An 18,873-nucleotide genomic window follows, 5' to 3' on the forward strand; every position below is an offset into this window, starting at 1 on the left:
CTTCTAAATGGCGCGCGAAGAGAAATTGATGAAATAGAACGATCGAGATTCTGATCATCGAGCCTTAGATTTAAAAGCTAACACAAAGTTTGCATTTTGTTAACTTTTACATTTTGTGGAAAGAGTAGCCCTATATTGAAAAAAAAGGAAATCATATCAAATGTAAAATCTAGGTATATCACACATTAAAAAAAGTTAAAGATGATAAATTTGGGTCAATATTTCCGAAGTTTCCTTAAACAAGACGAACACTGGTGGTCCTGCAAGCTTTCGGTCTCCAATCCGAGAATTATAGTTTTGTCTCCTTCGAGTTCTCAAGCCATAAATTTATTGAACAAAATACTTGCGTCGATACTTGTACGACTTTTGTACGTGCTTGGTGTCGGAGAAAAATGTTGAGTTTTGATTCCAAATTTAGAGTCGATCGGTAAAACGTCACCTTTGGTTCTCGCAAACAAATAGCTCCCCTGTGATTCGGCTGACGATTTTCTTTTTCTTTTTAATCCCGTATTCTACCTCCAACATTGGTGTCATCAGTTCTGACTGTAGAAGTCGTTTGAATTATTACCAGCATTTTGTTCTATTTTAAGAGCTACATGGGCTTCGGATCGGGTGAGGGGGGGGGGGGCAAACGAGACATGGTGCCTTTTACCCTAATTTTGAATAACTCTCATATCTGGTTCTCAACAAAAATTGGGATCCCACTCCCAGCCATTCGGATAACTTTGATAAACGCATTATAAGCAAAGAGGTATAAAGTTTGTCGACCCCTCCCGTTTTGAAAATTCTATGTTCGCTACTGCACACTGGAAGTTGTTTGACAAATTCAAAGTGACTTCTCTCACCTTAAAGGTCTTTTAACCCGATCAAAGGACGAGTGACTTCGTTCATTATTTTCATGGCATTGCCATAATAGTCCTTTTCTACTTTCCGTTTAATATTTTGAAGAAAGGACGTACATTTTGACAAACTCAAACTTAAAAGAATCTGTGCAAAGTAGACGCATTAGAAAAGGAGGACGAAGGGCGACTCAAGGATTAACGACTAGGTCTGTAAATCAGACTAATGTATCATCGCGAACCAGCAAGTCAGTCTGTCCGGATTTCACTCATCCCGTACGCAACTCACATCCGTCCTTCCTCCCGAGCTGGCCGGCTGCCTTTTCTCCCTAACACTGCTGCGACCTCCACGTTCCACGCATGCCTCCACCAAACGGTGTGACGTCATAATAGGCTATCTCAGCGAGACAGCAGTGAGAGCGCGGCGCCACAAACAAAAAGTTACGATACTTTGCACTTGAATTTATCGGAAGTGCGGAGGGGAGGTTAAGTTGAATCCTCTTCATGATTGTGATGGTGTTGCTTTTCAGAATATCATTAAATGCTCATTGAACTAAATATCTAACGTTTCCCTGTATATAAATCATTAGTAATATAGGCCAGATGTTAGGCTACTTTTGTTAAATAAAGCATAATATACATAAGCGCTTACAGTTAAATATCATTTAATGTCCTTTGAATTTGCTTCAGGTAAGCCTGTGGGTTAAACAATTCATTCTCAAAGAGTGATTTTGTTTCATAGAAACTTATCGCAATATCCACACAAATAAATATGTTTGGGCTTTTGAACGGTCAATGTTATTTGGGAGTGACACTCTTACACATCGAAAGAGTGCGGTACGAGAATTTTCCACATGCATTTTCGTTAAAGAGATCGGCAACTATATTTACGGCATTCTAATTCAACGGTATGGGGTATATCTAATAACTTGTTAACACCCTCGTGAAACACGTTGGATGTGAACCGAGATAGATAGAGGATTCCCCGGGAGATCGGCGGGCGAGTTATATAGTTGTGTTACCGGCATGGCTTGGGGATTGAATTAAATAGAGATGTACCATGTCTCAATTAAATATTGTCAAAGTCACAACCCAGCGAGGGGCGATGCCAGAGAGTGAACTCTAACTATAGTCTTCGTCTTGGAGACTTGAAAACGAAAGAGAGTAGTATTTCATGCTGCAGTCGAGAGTGAAGCTTGTATAATAACCTTACACTAAAAAAAGTGCATATTATACGAATTATGATGACAGTTTTTTTTAAATATGATTTTGAATAGATCACGTCTTTTTTATTGAAACTTTCTTTATAAAGTCATTGCTGTTGTTATTGACTTTTGGAAGTGAAATGAAAATTGGTTCATAAACAAACATACAACATAAAAGAACAAACGATCAATCAACACGCAAACAAACAATTGTAATCATTTGAATAGGAACGTTTAGGGAAAGTTCATGATTGTATTTAAGTAGGCCTGCATTTGGTACTCCTGCTCGAAGATTTAAAAAAAAAGAATATTGGATCAGACTCGTTTTATTCATTTCATAATGAAATTCAAACCGAACGCAAATCAAATCGGATACTGGGTTCATAGGAAAACATAGAATATGAATGAACAACAACCGTGTAAAAATAATAATAATGGTAATTCATTGAAAATATCATATATTATTAGAATTTGATGGCAATGTATCTATAATCTTCATCAGGAGCTCCCATTCAAAGCACCTGTAAACAAAAATGAATCTGAACGTTTAGACAAACACAGATTACAACTGGGTTAAAGAAAGTAAACAGACAAACATACAAATATAAACGAACAAACAATCAGTCAACACTCAAGCAAACAATCAATAGGCCCACCGACCTCTGAGTGCCTGGACGGTGAGAGATAAAGCCTACGGGTGCCATCTCAAGACGGTCTTAGCCCGGCCGTCAAGGTTGATTAGATGACGCGGGCAGAGAGAAACACCCTGGATCCATTACATGTGCTTTCTTCAGGTTGTGTCTGTAGGGGGTATCAGGGGCGCAATTATTGCAACCCCATTTTTTTCTTTTGGTAGTGGGAACGTGCACGCGAAAAGCCCTTCATAAAGAATTATGCGGGCTGTTCTTACAAGTCAAATCCGATTCGATTGCATGGTGAACAAGCGGTCTATAAGTTATCGGGAAAAGGTTATTAATTGAGTATTTTGGGGTTTTGGAATCGTCAAAATGAAAACAAATTAACTCAATCTTGATGAAACTCACATTAACTTCATACAAGTGAGGGGAAATAACAGCACACAGATATAGGTATGTGAGATCCACATCACACAAGTGGCGTCACAATTTGGTCCACTGTTATTTTCTCGTCATATTTAATAATAATAGTGTGTTCTTTTTATAACATTCGTGTATGACAGACTTTACACTCCTGGCGCTCCACTGTATGAATTTTGAATATATTTGTCAATTAATACTTTTCATGGAACATTTCTACTATCATAATGGTATACTTCAAAACTGAGTAATATACACATTTATATTCTTAATTATCATCTTTAGCGGAAATCAATCTTCTCTGCAAGATTGGAGCAAGAGGGTGACCCCGTCCCATTTTCTTCAAGAAGTGGTGTATGTCTTGACCTGCCGGTGAACCCGTGATCACTCTCATGCCTTCCAGATGGGTTCTCACTCGTCAGTGACGTCACTGATCACATGACAATAACAAAATCACATCAACACCACCACCACCACCACAAACAACCTACCACCATAACCACCATCATCATCAACAATATAACGCCATCTTCATTTTCATCCTTTTCAATCTTGATTCTCGGAAAAGAACTGCAGCTTCAGATTTATTTAAATTTAACAAATAGAACTTTTTGATCGTGCTCGAGCCTAAGGTGTACATTCACAAACTGAATTTTGGATAGAGTAGATATTGTACATTATTTATATGGAAATGCAATATAGATTTATATGGAAATGCAATATGGAATAACCATTTTGTCCCCTTCGATAACGACATCGTTATAATGGGGGTTCTGATCAGCAAAGAGAACAAAATGACGTTTCGGTATTGCAAGTTCCCAAATATTCCAAATTGTAAAGTAACTATAAATTCAAGGGGATGCCTACATTATTTCAATTCATCGTGGAGCACTGAAATATTCCATTTAAGGCTATGTACATGTACTTCCATCTAGATCATTTATAGAATAGAAAAAATAGCATATTTGTATTGATAAAATGAGATAATTATGTTATACCAAACCAGAACTAATATACATGTTATTTGTTTTTTTAAGTACCCCAAGGCATCTGACCAAGTCTCTTAGAAATTTATAGTAATACATCTCCTCATATTCTGACCATCTTGGCGTTGTCACTCCCTTCCGGTGAACTTTTACGAGTTGAAACACATCCTACCACCAGCTATTGATAGCTACCATAGCTGGGGCAGAAATCTGGATGATGACACCGGTAGCGCGTGCCGTTGATGCGTTCTGTTTACAGGGTTCATCCGTCAGTCGACATTCCCTTGGCACGGCTGCCTGTCACGACGTCAGAGGAAAAAAGAAAGAAAAGCAAACTGGTCAGATACCGGTGCACGCTTCCATCCTTGCATACGGGTTATCACTTAGCAAACGCTTGACGCGCGTTCATGTCAAGTTTGTTTGTGCAATACCCTTGTCATATAGAGAGAAAAAGATGATAGAGGGGGATCGTGATGTGTGGCTTAAATCAGCAAACCCATTCATGACCAAGTTACTCGGTTGTGAATCATGGTGGAGCCTGGTTCGGAGAATGTGTGCTAGTTTGTTAACCGCTAGCCCCATTCCATCCGCCCCCCTTTCCCTACCAAAATAAACCAAGCAGATAAGCGCGAATGATTGATGTAAAGCATATTATCTGATTATGAGATGGGAGTTAGTATTCATTAGTTTGATATCTGAGTTGTCTCTTTTTAGCCACAACTTAACCGCAACAAAAACTTGCCGCAGTATAATCTTCATATTTTCATTCCAATATATTCATGTCATACGTAGGGGTCTACATGTACTTTAATATGTGATTGAATATAATTCAGTACGATCTTTTTTGTTCTTAGCAGGAGAAAATCGTTTTTACCATTATTTGTTCTTCTTGTTTTCCCCAATGAATAACGCAGACCATACTCACATTCAAACAAAATTATGACTTAAGAATAGAATAAAACGGATCTCCAACATTCCTGACAGAAAAGTTAATGTTACCACAAAAACAAAAACAAATTTATATCGATGGCATCTCATTGCAAAATCGAGTCGTATGACAATTCTGTATCTCTTCTTTTTTGTGCAGTTGCCTTTATAAAAATATTTCATCACAATCTTTGACGTATGCATCATTATCTTTATATCTTTCAGGTACCATGGTATATTCAATCCTCTGATGCCCCGGATGAAGAAAGCGACATTGGTGGTGATCGTCATCGTAACATGGCTTGCATCGCTGCTCGTCGCCACGCCTACCGCCCTCTACACCCGGGTCTACAACGGTACATGCAATGGGAAAGAATTCCGCTTCTGCGCAGAGTACTGGCACAACGTCAAAGCCTCGCAGATCTACGTGGTGGCGCTGTCCGTGGTGGAGTTCATGGTGCCCATGCTGATCATGGGCACCATCTACCTGAGCATTGCGACCAAACTGTGGCTACACCGCCATCCTCCTGGACACATGACAGCCCGCCATCGTGAGATTACCTTGGTCCGCAAGCAGAAGACCATTCCGATGCTTGTGGCAGTTGTGGTAGCCTTCTGCTTCTGCTGGGCACCCTACCACGCCTACAACGTCGCCGTGGTCTTCCTGTACGAGGAGCTGGAGCGACAGCCCTACTACCTTCTCCTCATGTACGTCGTCGAAGGACTCGCCATGCTCAATGGCGTGGTCAGTACCATCATCTACTTCGGCTTGAGCCCTGTATTCCGCAAGGAGCTTGCGAACATGTTCGGAAAGGCCTTTGTCTGTTGCAAGTTGCCATCCCTCGGCCTGTCCCAGACCCGGACGTCACACCGGTCCAATGGCAGTCAGTCCTCCAACATCCCCAGACTTAATGGCTACACCAACGGAACAAGGAAACCTATCACCGTTGAGACCGTTGATACGCGGATATGACTGCGTCAATGGCCAATCAGCAATCATGATAACATGTGTGAACTTGTAATGAGGACATGATCCTTCTGAAGCACCCGTTGTGTTACGGCAGATAATGGAATCTGGAGAGTACTTCATATTGTTCGAATTCTTGTTGATATTGCTGTCATTGTTGCAGTGCACTTGTAAAAGAAGGACTTAATGACATTGTCACCAATCTTTATCCTCAAGTACCATGTAACTCTATTGCTTTGCCCGATGAATCATGGTGTCGTTCTACATCGCTTCCGAGCAAACGATTTTAACGGACTCTTAGAATTCTGTCGGACTTGAGCTTGAGATAAATATTTTAATAAATAATTGTTAAACTGCAATTTTATGCACATTGATTAATGAGGCATTTGTTTCTATCATTGTAAATGCAAGGCTAATATTGCGATTTATTTTTGTTTATCATGATGGAAATGGAGCTGTTATCATAAGCGTTAATGCGACTCTTAATCGAGCGCCTTTGACAAATATACTATATTTTATTGAAACGTAAGTCCTGTCTTGCAAAGGGCGTAGTTTTGTATATGTCTTACGGGCATTGATCATACCTGAATGTTCTTAATTTGTGTTATTTTGAAGGAGAAGGAAAAACATATTTTACTGGTGAGAGAATCTTTGTGTGCTGTAACCATCGTACGGGTTGAATGATTGAATGATAGTCATTTATTTTCTTAGCTTCAAAATATTTAGACAAATTAGAGATGAAATTGCGTGCCTTCGACGGAGAATGTCTCATTTTCGGCAAAAAATGACTGTAAATAGAATAACATGGCTCTATTTTTCGTCTTTGTAAATACATATTTAAAGCTTTCTTCGAAATTAGACGATGATAACAAACATGTCTAGCATTGTATTTTTACATTGTGCAGCATGGGCTTTACAAGTTGAACGGTATTCCTACTGTTGTTTAATTATGTGTGCAGTCACTGTTGTAAAGATGTTGCATCAATGTCTTTTCAGTAAAAAAAAAAAGGACTTGTTATGATGAAAGTCATCTTAACAGGAGCGTCGCTTAAATTACCCCGTCATTGATTTTTGTCGAAAAATCTAAAGTTGTAAAATAATTCCTTTCCTCAATCTCCTGTTCGATAAATGACTTTTGTTGTTCGTTTTATACTTTGCCCAAATTATTATCCAGAGGACTCTTTTCCCCTGGAGGCAAATTTGAATATAATATGCTTAAAAATGTGTTCCAAAATGGCACTGCCTGCAATTATACTCTTGTGATAACGCCCCACCCCCAGTATCACAATGGTCGTAAACTATCTTATTTTAAATATATTTGTTTGTGTATGAATTGGTCAGTATTTTTATGATAATGTAATTTTCATTTCAATCTTGGATTATCAGTGAAACTTTGTGAAGGAAGGGATCGAATCGAAGTGTAAACAATTTATCTTTTGTAAGTTATTTTTTAATCTCATTTTGAGCAATATCATTGTACTACGGTAAAACAACTCTGGTTCTAAGATTTGAATTGAACTGAACTTCAAATTACATATACCGTATCAATTAATTGACTTAAATGTCTAGAACTTATCGTTAATTGTATGTCAAATGAAATTGCAGGATGAGTTTTATTTTCTGCTATCTCTTCGTGATTCATTAGTGTAGCACTTTGCAGTGAAAGCAAAAAGAAACTAATGTATCTGGTGCCAATTAACATATTTCTAATTTTCAGTTGCCAAATGCAAGTCTATTTCTAACAAGGAAATGAATGTTTGTTTTTATTGATACCTCAAATCCTGACGACCGTATAATGTAAGATTTATGAAAAATTATTGTATGATATATTTCAGAAGTACGTAAAACTGAAGGCCATTGTGTCTATGATCGCTGCCATCATTTTAATCACCACAGCACACACTAGCTAGTGTCATTTTGTTCTTGAAAAGTCAAAGACCAATTATATGCTGAAAAAGTTAATGAGAGGTTGTCATGGTTTTATGTATAGCATACTGTGTTCATCAAAACCGGCAAACGTATTCATGAAAGCTATTGCAATCTGTAACACTTAATAAAGCAAGCGAGTTTGTGAATTCCATTTAAATTTTAGACGAGTATCTATCAATATTTTATCAATCCTACTTTGCATTATGCCACTGATGCCATGCATTGTAAATCGATTAAATTTCCATTTTAACTTACATAGTATTTCATACACATATAACAGTGATTTATTTCTTCACAGAAATGGGAATAGATATTGGTATCGAAGTGGTTCAATTATTTTTTTTTATCAATGGCGTGATTCAGGAACAAGACCAAGTATTGTCAGAGCCGTGAAATTGACTGATCATGGGACTTGGACATTCCTATACTTGGAAATTGGATCAGTGAACGCCTATGACTTCACCCACTGTCAAAGTCGGTCCCAAGTTACAAACCAGTTTTGCATTTTCTAACTTGATATTGGTTTGTACAGTTTATGCTAAAATCTGTTTATGAGATTGATAAATGAAAACAGTAGTTCCAAACTGATGGAAAACAAACCGTTTATATTCCTTTACATTGTAACAATGTTTGCTCCACTTCCTATCCCCATCACATCTTTATGAAACCGTGACTAAATATGAGACACAGCCTCTTGCTTTAATTTATGGACGTTAAAGATTCAAAACCGGACCAACAAAACACATACAACAACCTGCACAATCCAAACTGGACCAAGTAATAGCGCTGGTTGATCCTAATCTTGTCTCGGAATTTATGATATAATCAAAATGTAATTATTTTGGATATGTTAATTGTATTTATTATAATTTGATTATGAATAAATTGTGAACAATTATTTCGAGCTACAGTTTGTGTCAATGGCCTGCTTTTCTGTCGTTTATTTTAGTGTTTAGAGATGAGGGGTCCCGGTAATCAATAGCAGGGTATTGAACCTGTGTTACACTACTTTCAGCACCATCGTTCCATCCATTGAACCATACCGAATCATTATGACTTGTCTCCGTGACATAATATTCCAAGAGTTTAGTACATTTGTAAATCATTCACAATCGCTTTAACGATTTAAACCAATATCAGGTTTTGATTTGTCTATCCAACGTCACACTTCAAACGATGCTATTAGAACTCGTGTTTATGTGACAGTCACGTTCTTGCGATAACGTTCAAATATCGCTGGGTGAAATGCTTTTCAAAAAGCCTGCCCTAAATCACAAATACATGACGTCACGCCTCTTTTATAGTGTGTATCATCACTTTGGTTTACTCTTTTTATTTAGCGTTGATCAAACTGACTTTCATCGTCTTTTTTTCTTTCCATTTTTTAAGACTATGTATTCAAAGAACAGAGTTGCGTGATCTCATCTTGATAATTTATTGATGTCACAATCTAGAATAGTTTTTGAGTGGCCATAATTTCAGAAGCAAGAAAGTTGGGCGAATTAGAACTTAGCGGTCGAAAAAAAAGAGATTATTTTTCTGGGAATTTGTAAACATTTCGTTTCAATGTGAGGCACTATCTGAGTCATCATAGCAGTTGTTGCCATTTTTTATTATCATTAACACAATCATCTTCATCATCTTCATCTCAATCATTACTATTATAACATCATCATTATCACCATCTTCTTCTTCATCACCGTCATCATTATCATCATGACCATCTCTTTCATTATCATCATCATAATCAGAACCATTATCATCACCATCATCATCATCATCATCATCATCATCATCCCGAATAATAAAACATATTTGACTCAGAAACTTGTGTAAACACGCATTTATTTAAATACAGTACATCAAAACTAGTACTTTCTGCCTTGTATCAAAACTATTTGAATTTACCATAACTGTACATGTGACGAGAATAATGAATAATAAGTAATACACACATGCTTTACTACTATATAAAAATCACTAAACAACTGTTGCGTCAAAGTCATATAATTAAGTACATGTATGTTTTCAATGATGAAATAGTAAAAATGATTCATTACTTAGTCAATAATAAAAGCAAATCACCATCACAATCAAATCTTAAATAAGGGTAATACCATAAGCACCTGAAATATATATAGAAAGAAAAGAAAACGAATAATTGCTTCATTTTCAAATTATATGCGGTGTAAGTTTTACTTTGGTCTGCAAATTTCACGCGACTGGCCATCTTTAAAATACACGTATGTTGTCGTTTTCATAGTATTGATACTATAGTCGTGGCATGTATGTCTTATAATACTTATCGTCCATGTTATTTTTTTGGTCACATGTAGGTCATATCCCTGTTTATCAAGAGCAGAACGATTATATAGTCGCCTTCTAGCAAATATATTGTCCCAAATCTGTTGAAAGTGAGACAAAATCACATTAGTCAGTTTGATAACCTTTGTAACCGTGTTTACAAGACACTTTTAATGATCACAGGCTGATAATTCATGTCCGGAAAATTATTATTAATATAACAGTTTTGGTAGGTCAAATAAAAGGGGGAAACCGGGAATAGTGATCCAAAGTAGCCAAAAGAACAAAGCTGGGTAGAAAGAAAAAGTAGGAAAAGGGTAAAAACGACAAATCATGTATCTAACGTCGGATAAAGTCTGTCTACGCCCCGCCCCTAGAAGACCCAGGAAAAAAATAATGGGTGAGAACTGCATTATTTGTCTAGTCGTATACGTCACGCGGGGCTATCAAGGGCCGATGCACCTCGGTAATTCGCTACCCCCCCCCCCCACCCACCCTCCCCACGGTTCACCCTTTTTCCACGTAACCATGTAGTTCATGTAGTGCAAATGTCAATTTTAACTATTGTTAAATCCGACATTTCAAATGCAGTTTACATGCATATAAACATGAAATAGATTTTATAAGTCCGTGTCGAATTCTGTGCTGTTATTGTGCTTGTTTTGGTCAAAATAAGAATAATTAAAAAAAAATGATTGACAATCTGTTAACCCGTTGACTGCTGAATTGTATAAGTCCCATAGGCTTAACACAGGGACCACCAGGTTCCCGTCAGCAAAGGGTTAAAATACAATTCAGTTGTTTATTCCGAAAATTCCATCCATCTTCTTATTGAATGTATCTAATTAGGTAATATTTCATTATCAAACCACAAGATCTACTGACAGAATGAGATTATCAGTATTATTATAAAATATAATTGTTTATTAGGATGAATCTAATATTCCAAATGAGTAAAGTGATCAATATAGCACTAAATAATAAATACTAAAATATTACTCGTTTATAGTTTTACATGCACAGTCAATATGCATAGCGCCATCATGTCGGTATGGGCCTGATATTTTTTGTATCAACCAATGGGTATTTTTAAATGATATTTACCTAAATCCATTCTCAATTCATCAATTCTCTTGCTTTATAAAAGTGCAAAAATATTTACGGCATTGCAACTGTATAATTAAACATTCATAAATATAAATAGTACAATAATATTTTGTGTTGTGGCACAACAAATATTAGAAACATGGCAGGTGAACCTGTCACCCTTGCAGGCATTTATTAGAATTTAAATAAAAATTTGTCTGCTCAAATCTATCCACTGCGTATGCCCGTTGCACCAAGGCGTTAGTCGCTGACGCAAGGCTACGTCAGCGACTAACGCTATCTTTGACGCGTGGTGTTAGAGAAAATCGTGTATGCAGTGAATTCAAATTGAACGTTGCAACCACTGCGTCATAAGCATTGAGCGTGTGCTAATTATCTTCATAGGGTTGATTAGCGTAGGTGATTAACGCAAACACATTGACTCAACATGTTCAACGGGCATGACGTTCTCAAGGAGCGTCGGTGAAAATTTCGTTTCGGGGTCAAGTGCAATCAATTTAGACCTTTCAGTAAAGACGCAATTTTCTTAGACAGACTTCTTAACTGCCATGTTTACAGAAACCTTGATGTTTCCGTAAACTAAATTTCTGCCAGCACGATATCAAACATCTGTCAGTTTCGGTCCCAAGTAAGATGACGGATTATCGCATATTCCTGAGTAATAAACAAAACGCTCCTCGTAAAAATATCTTTCGAACCAAAGTATCCTCGCCTCAAAAGTTGTGTCGTTCTTCGCATCTCTCCGTCAACCGTCAATTCTAAATAAATCCTCCCTTCAAAAGTTATCAAAATAACAAATACATCGTCTATACTGTAGCAAATTATGAAGTCTTAGTCTACGTCACAATGAAAGTCATGTGTGTCTCCTTTTACAAGGTGCATCGAGATTGTGATTGTCCTCTCTCTTTTAGAACCGAGCCTCGGCAGTTTGGTCTGAGCTCTTCCGGACTAGTCCGACCTGAATGTAACCATTGCGTCCTTGAGAGATGTTGCTGTGAGTGTTATTAGGCATGTTAAACTTGTCCTTATCAATGTCACTCGTCCTGGACCGTCCGGCACACTTCCGTCCAAATATGCTGGAGGCCATAATGGTCAGCTCTGACCTAAAATTGGGGCTCATCAAGAAATAGATGATGGTGCTGATGACCGCGTTAAGCATGGCGATGCTCTCGACCACGTAGAAGAGCGCCAGGTGGCCGGAGTAGTTCTCGAGTGCGTCCATGGCGAAGTTGACGGCGAGCTGGTAGACGTAGTAAGGAGCCCAGCACACGAAGAAGGCCACGACGACAGTGATGAGCATGGGGATGGTCTTCTGCTTGCGGATAAAGGTGACCTCACGATGGCGCTCTGTCTGGTTGCCCGGTGGCGTCCGGTGCATCCATAGCTGCATGGCGATCTGAAGGTAGATGGACCCCATGGTGAAGAACGGTATCAGGAACTCGAAGGCTGTGATGAAGGAGACGTAGATCTTGCCAGCCAGGAGGTTGTGCCATAGCTCGAAGCACTGGTGCTGTATCTGGCCGGTGTGGCAGTTCCGGAACATGACGACCCGGGTCTTTAGAGGTGTGGGTAAGGTGACCAAGATTGAGACAATCCAGATTAAAGCAATGATCACGCCAAGTGTCGTCTTCTTCATCCGAGGACGCAGCGGCCTGAAGATACCGATGTATCTGGACAGAATAAAACAAAACGCATAACCAATTAGTAAATGAATAAAAAGAAACTACTGACAAAAAAATAAAACCATTACTCATCAACACGATAAGAAAGAGGCAAGTGAATGTGTTGGTCACATAATTATACATAAAGGATTATTAACAGGGAAGGTTGCTGGAAAGAGAAGCATGGCACGACAACGTCTCAAATGAAATAAACAATGCCAGCTTTTCAAGAATAGGAGATAATAGACATAGACATAGTGAGAGGGGGCAGGATAGGGGGCAGATCGAGGGGGGGGGGGAAGAGTTATGAAACCCCAAGACAGATACGTGTAGATTCATGTTCCACCCTTAACGTGTTTCAATTTCTTGGCCTTTCATGAGATATACACACAATAAGAAAGAAGGTCCCATCCATTCCACAAATGTCACGTTAATGATCACATTACCGTAAATCAGCCAAATTTTCAAGGGGCTAATGATTGAAATGCCAGAGAATGATAACTCGATTTTAGAGTCAGAGAAAATGGGCTCGATTTTCTGAAAATTATGAAACCGTTAAAAGAAGTAAGATTTAACGGCCTTTCGGTCTCCCTTTCTCTCCCTATAATAATTATCTGCCTCTGTTAGCCCCCCCCCCTCCCCCTCTCACTCTCTCTGTCTCTGTCTCTCTCTCTCTCTCTCTCTCGACGTCTCTCTCTCTCTCTCTCTCTCTCTCTCTCTCTCCAGTCTGTCAGTCTGTAGACTTTGTTCTCTTCTATTTTATTTTGTTTCTATGCAAACGGCCTCTGCATAACATGTGGAAACGTTGCACTGACATGCAACTCAAAATGTAAACACACCTTGATCTTTAACCAGTCAGGATCGTGTAAATAAGGACTATTGTTTATTTCATGGAGTTGCGTTTAAATGCAATTTTTTGTAACGCAAGACGACCCTGAAATTTGAAGATGAGCCATCGTTTCTGATGAAGGCTCGCCAAGTCTGTCGGTCGGTGGCACAGGAAGAGGAAGTCCGTAAGGGGGCGCGAAGAGAGAAGGGTCGATCCCAGAGGCGGGTTATAAAAAAGGGAAACAAAGATTTCGAATACCAAAGGGGGCAGGTTTTGTTACCCCCTTATCTCATCGCATCACCTGATTTATGTCTGAGCTTTCGATTCTTGCTATTTAAAGTTCAGGTATCGTCCTACTTTCTATTGCATGTCTTTGTGCTTCGAATAAGTTTCGATAACACAATAAATCACTATGTTAACATGAACGAACAAGGATCACACAACATAAGTCGATAATCTTTATTCAGATGAAAGGAATATCTTGATTTAAATCAATTATTATTCAATATAGATATTAACACATTCGAATCAAGAAATCAATGTATGAATGAACAAAACATACTATTATGGGCTTTCGCCTTTTGTTTGGTATTGGAGTGCGTTAGTGAACTTTGCATTGAATTATTATCTTTATATTTTTCTCGATGTTATGGAGGTGGGTGGGGGAAGAGTCAGTCTTTATTCATTCCATCATTTACACAATAGGCGATATTCCCTTTTCGTTATGTATTCAGGTTCTCTTTTGCATGCTAAACAAAATTTGTCCTTGAAAATTCAGTGTGTTATTGATGCTTTTAAAAAAGTAAATCAATTTTGGGGAACAGATGAATGGATTTTTGAACATTTTGAAACAATGCAAGTGACATATTGATTACTGTGATTTACAAACGTCCATTAATACAGAGCAGGACCCTGTGACGTCACAATGGCCATTGAAGTTGTCCGTTTGGGATAAGAGACAATTGGAATGTTTGGTATTTTCACATATTTAAATACTATTGTCAAGTGCCACCTGTTCTCTTCATTACACACATACACTATGAATATGACTGACAAAGAAAGCGGACAAAATATACAGTTCCTCAGGTTGACAAAGGAACATCCCTTCACTGCTATTATGTAAAAATGTGTAGAACAGGTGTCACATGCATATTCACCTTTTTACATAATAGCAGTGAAGGGATGTTCCTTTGTCTACCTGAGGAACTGTATATTTTGTCCGCTTTCTTTGTCTGTCACATTCATAGTGATAATCAGCCTATGCAAATATTTGCCTACACATTTCTTAAATGAGGTTCCATAAGTTGCAAATGCAGGAATCTTTCTTGTATACCATTCATTGTCCTACTATCATCATCGGATATTTTGCAGGCTTAAAAACATTTTCATAATGGAATTCCAATAGGGATATGAAGACCACGTATACTTTGCAACAAGACAGGAAGAATCGGAGGAAAACGTTGGTGGATTAACGATGATTAAAACAATGATTGACGATGACGAGCAATAATCATTAAGAAAATCATTTATCAGGATCTTTAACGAGCTAGCCCGAGCCCTAATGTTGGCTTGACTTGACCGAACCTTGCGCGAGGTTTGTTGATACGTCGACGCCGGACAGGTGGCTTGACGAGGCAGAAGCTAACTTTCATGCAAGTTGGTAATGATGTTACTTCCAATGACTGATCAAGCCATGCAGATTATGGAATGTGTACTTATTTCTGAACAAGAAGAGGACATCACGAAGGTTTGGAGAAGGATTTCATGTGACTGCCAAAGGATGTTACTATGCTGATTGAGCTCAATTCATGGATTTAAGCTTTTGGATTATATCACTAACGGATTATCAACCTGGACCAGATTGGACCAGATGATATCCTGACTGAACCATAGTGATGTGAGGGGTAAGTCATATTAACCCATAGACCGATACAACAATATCTCTTATGATCTTAGTGACGCTGTGAAAGTTACTGAGATGGATTGAGGCTGGGTGTAACGTCATGATAACGTAGCGTACGTTGGAACCCCCCCCCCCCCCCCCCTCCTCGTAGGCGCCTGACTTACATCCTGGCTATAACCCATCTCAGCAAATTTTGTGGTTCCATATCAAGAATTGTTGTGTTGTGACCTATGGGTAATAAATGTAAGGTGATTGACTGACTGATGGTGTCTGAGTATAACATAAGCATCGCTATTTTCCGACTTTATTCACGAAACTGTTCACACTAGTTCGAAATATCTGCGATTATAACTCGTCATGTGACATTGTCAGATTTCGGAAGCTTCGGCCGGCCTATATCTTTGTTTATCCGACAATTTTCACGAAACTCTTACACGAAAAATAAAAGTTTTGTTAAAATTGTATTATTGTCCTTCGATATTCGGTCGTTACGTTCGTTCATCAATTAAAATACAGGGTGGTATAATTATTATCACCGCATCAGCTCTGTAAGTATTATGATTATGAACATACTGTCTTATTTATCTCTTTTACATCGTTGATTGTGAATACTTAATTTCAGTTTTATTTTCAATGTAGGATAACTGCTTATTATTTAGTTTTTCAAAATGTAACATTTAGAGAGTCCCACAGTGTGTATGAGAATGATAGTTGAGCAGTCCAACGACGCAATCAAAAAATAATGCTCAAAGCTAAACAGTCCATTATGCCCTGTATAATGTTAGAAACTTAGAATTCAAACACTCGCATAGTATTAGTTAAAATGTTAGGAGTTAAAAAGTCCCGTAGTCCTAGTTAAAATGTTGAAGGCTAAAGAGTTCCATAGCCCATAACCAGTCCCATATTTCCAAGGACCATTTGAATGTTATTTCGTTGATAGTAAAAATGAAACCTCGTTTGATACTAATGGTTAAAAATAATTGGATATCCAGATTTGCTATTTAACAATTCAATTCATGTTTTCTTTTAAAAACAAGCGGGGTATGGTCCCATTCCGAGTCACAGAGGGCCTGCTATACAAGGTACAAGTTTTTTTTAAACAAGGTTGGTCATTATTCTTACTGTATTTCTTATACAACAACCTTTCATCTGAAGTGTTATAATATAATGTTTTTCACAGGCCACATGCCACGAGAAAGTTGAAACTATTTTATATATTCTTTGTATCAAATTAAGGTATCCGTTTTAAGTCAACTTTTCAACTTGGGATGAATTTCTATGCATGGAAAGTACATTTGCAATACAACGTTAAACACTCAAGCCATGTAGAAAGTCGGCTGGATAAGCTGACCCACTTTAAGAGGGATTGTTTCATGAAACAGCAATCGTCTTCCGTTGTGTAACCATCTAAAAAATGGCAGAAGAAACTTTAAAAATATATGGAAAGTAATGAAAAACGGGAATCTGAGAAAATATATTCCGCGGATGTCGTGTTACTAAAGTGTGAGGCTTGCATCGAAGAGTCGCATGTATAGGCTTCCCAGATCAAAAACAACCTCTCTCCAATTAACCTGCAAAAAGCGAACCTCTGATTTTGTAGGATTGTTTTAGAGACAGTCGGAGGAAGAATACAAAAAAATATATTTTCGGAGGATACCCTGACAATCCTCGGGGAAAGCACATGAGATGTGTATGCATGGAAAACGATTTATCACTGTAAGATGGGATGGGAAATTGTGGAGGATGGGATAAGATTGGGAAAAATAAGAAGACGGATGGAGTTTCTCGTCGAATTGTTTTTTCTTCCGAGGTAAAGATCGTTAAGTCGAGGAAAAAGAAGAAATGGGAAACACAACAACGAATACCAATGTACAGGCATTGGCATGTTTTTCTAATGTTTTTTTTCCGGGGGGGGGGGGGTAATATTTTGAATCGTAGTTCATTGTAGTTCCCTAAATTGTCCCGATATGAACACTTTTACCTATGAAGTTTTTGCCCCGATATATGGCATTTTGAATAATTGTTTTTCAATTACATGTAAATATATTATGTATCCTGCATTTTTTAAACTAATGAACTGAATTAGTGATCTCAATAAAGTGCGCACCTTTTTTTGATAATGCAATAACGCACCATAAAGCAAAGTTGCTAAAGAAATGTATGTATACCATCGTTAAATTTTGCATTTCTAAAATGTACTGCTATCAATGTAGTCAAGAACATACAATATGTGCACCATCTCTATTTCTAAGGAGGATACGTGCTTGTGGTAGGACAATGACACTCGGATTCATAGGTTTTTTCCTTCTACCATCTTTCCTTCTACCGTATAACAAAACTACTTTTGGTCATTGCCCCTCCACACCCCCCCCCCAACAAAATGTCAATAACCTTTTTTAGTTTTCGGATGAAATTCATGAATGTATATTGTGTTCATTCTTCTATCCTTTTCCTCAAGGAGTTACTGTAATTCCCTTCCAATATACATGTATATCATGACAATGCCGACTAGTGACTTTTCGTATTAATGAACTCAGCGATATTGTGTAAGGACCTTTTGCTTGCAGTGATATTATTCTAACTACAGGTAACTCTAGTAATGTGCTATATAATCACGTACATTCCTGGAGCTGTTTTCCAAGAAGTAGATTAATCTTTTTGAAAATGCGTTCTTCCCCACCTTGAGGCATACTACAACATCTCGATAAAAATCGCTTATGCTTACCCTTGATACAGTTTCGATTTCAAACGCTAATTCTTGGAATGACGACTTACTCACTTATTTGAAACTGAACCTTACCGATTGATTGCGAATCGGTTAGTCATTTTTCCATCGAAGATGGCGCAAATCCAACCCTGGTATCCACACACTGCTAGCTAACTCCGGACCACATCGGGATAATTTTTTTGTTACCGACTATATATTTCTTGAAAGGGGATTTAATCGACTTTATTACTATATTTTCAGATACCTCCTATCCCGAATCCTACTGTATTCTAGCTCAATGCACAATCGACGTTTATGATGATGTAAACTCATTAAGGGTTTTGGTAAAGCTCTATATTATAATTGGTCCTTTAAAAAAAGAAATTCTTTCCCGTTTTGTGTAGAACAGTATAACAAACAGCATACAGCCGAGGGCGACTTTTATCGTGGATCA

General features: G+C 38.0%; 2 protein-coding genes across 2 annotated transcripts in view; one reads left to right on the forward strand and one right to left on the reverse strand.

Moving 5' to 3' along the window:
* Window positions 1–5,271: 5,271 nt before the first annotated feature.
* LOC115922356 (prokineticin receptor 2-like) lies at window positions 5,272–5,985 on the forward strand. Its single transcript, XM_030981260.1, has one exon. It carries the CDS (start codon window positions 5,272–5,274, stop codon window positions 5,983–5,985), a length of 714 nt encoding a protein of 237 aa, XP_030837120.1.
* A 4,733-nt stretch (window positions 5,986–10,718) lies between these two features.
* LOC580676 (prokineticin receptor 2) overlaps window positions 10,719–18,873 on the reverse strand; it is a 28,861-nt gene continuing 20,706 nt past the window's right edge. The window contains exon 2 of the mRNA XM_030980485.1: window positions 10,719–12,989. Coding sequence (XP_030836345.1) covers window positions 12,227–12,989 — 763 coding nt within the window. The 3' untranslated portion in view covers window positions 10,719–12,226. The remainder of the gene's footprint in view (window positions 12,990–18,873) is intronic.

The sequence above is a fragment of the Strongylocentrotus purpuratus genome, unplaced genomic scaffold, assembly GCF_000002235.5.
Source record: "Strongylocentrotus purpuratus isolate Spur 01 unplaced genomic scaffold, Spur_5.0 spur5_scaffold_11, whole genome shotgun sequence".
NCBI classification, from domain to species: Eukaryota; Metazoa; Echinodermata; class Echinoidea; order Camarodonta; family Strongylocentrotidae; genus Strongylocentrotus; species Strongylocentrotus purpuratus.

Bases quoted from the DNA above. Each gene is read 5' to 3' on its own strand.
- LOC115922356 (XM_030981260.1), top strand. From the start codon at position 5,272: ATGAAGAAAGCGACATTGGTGGTGATCGTCATCGTAACATGGCTTGCA.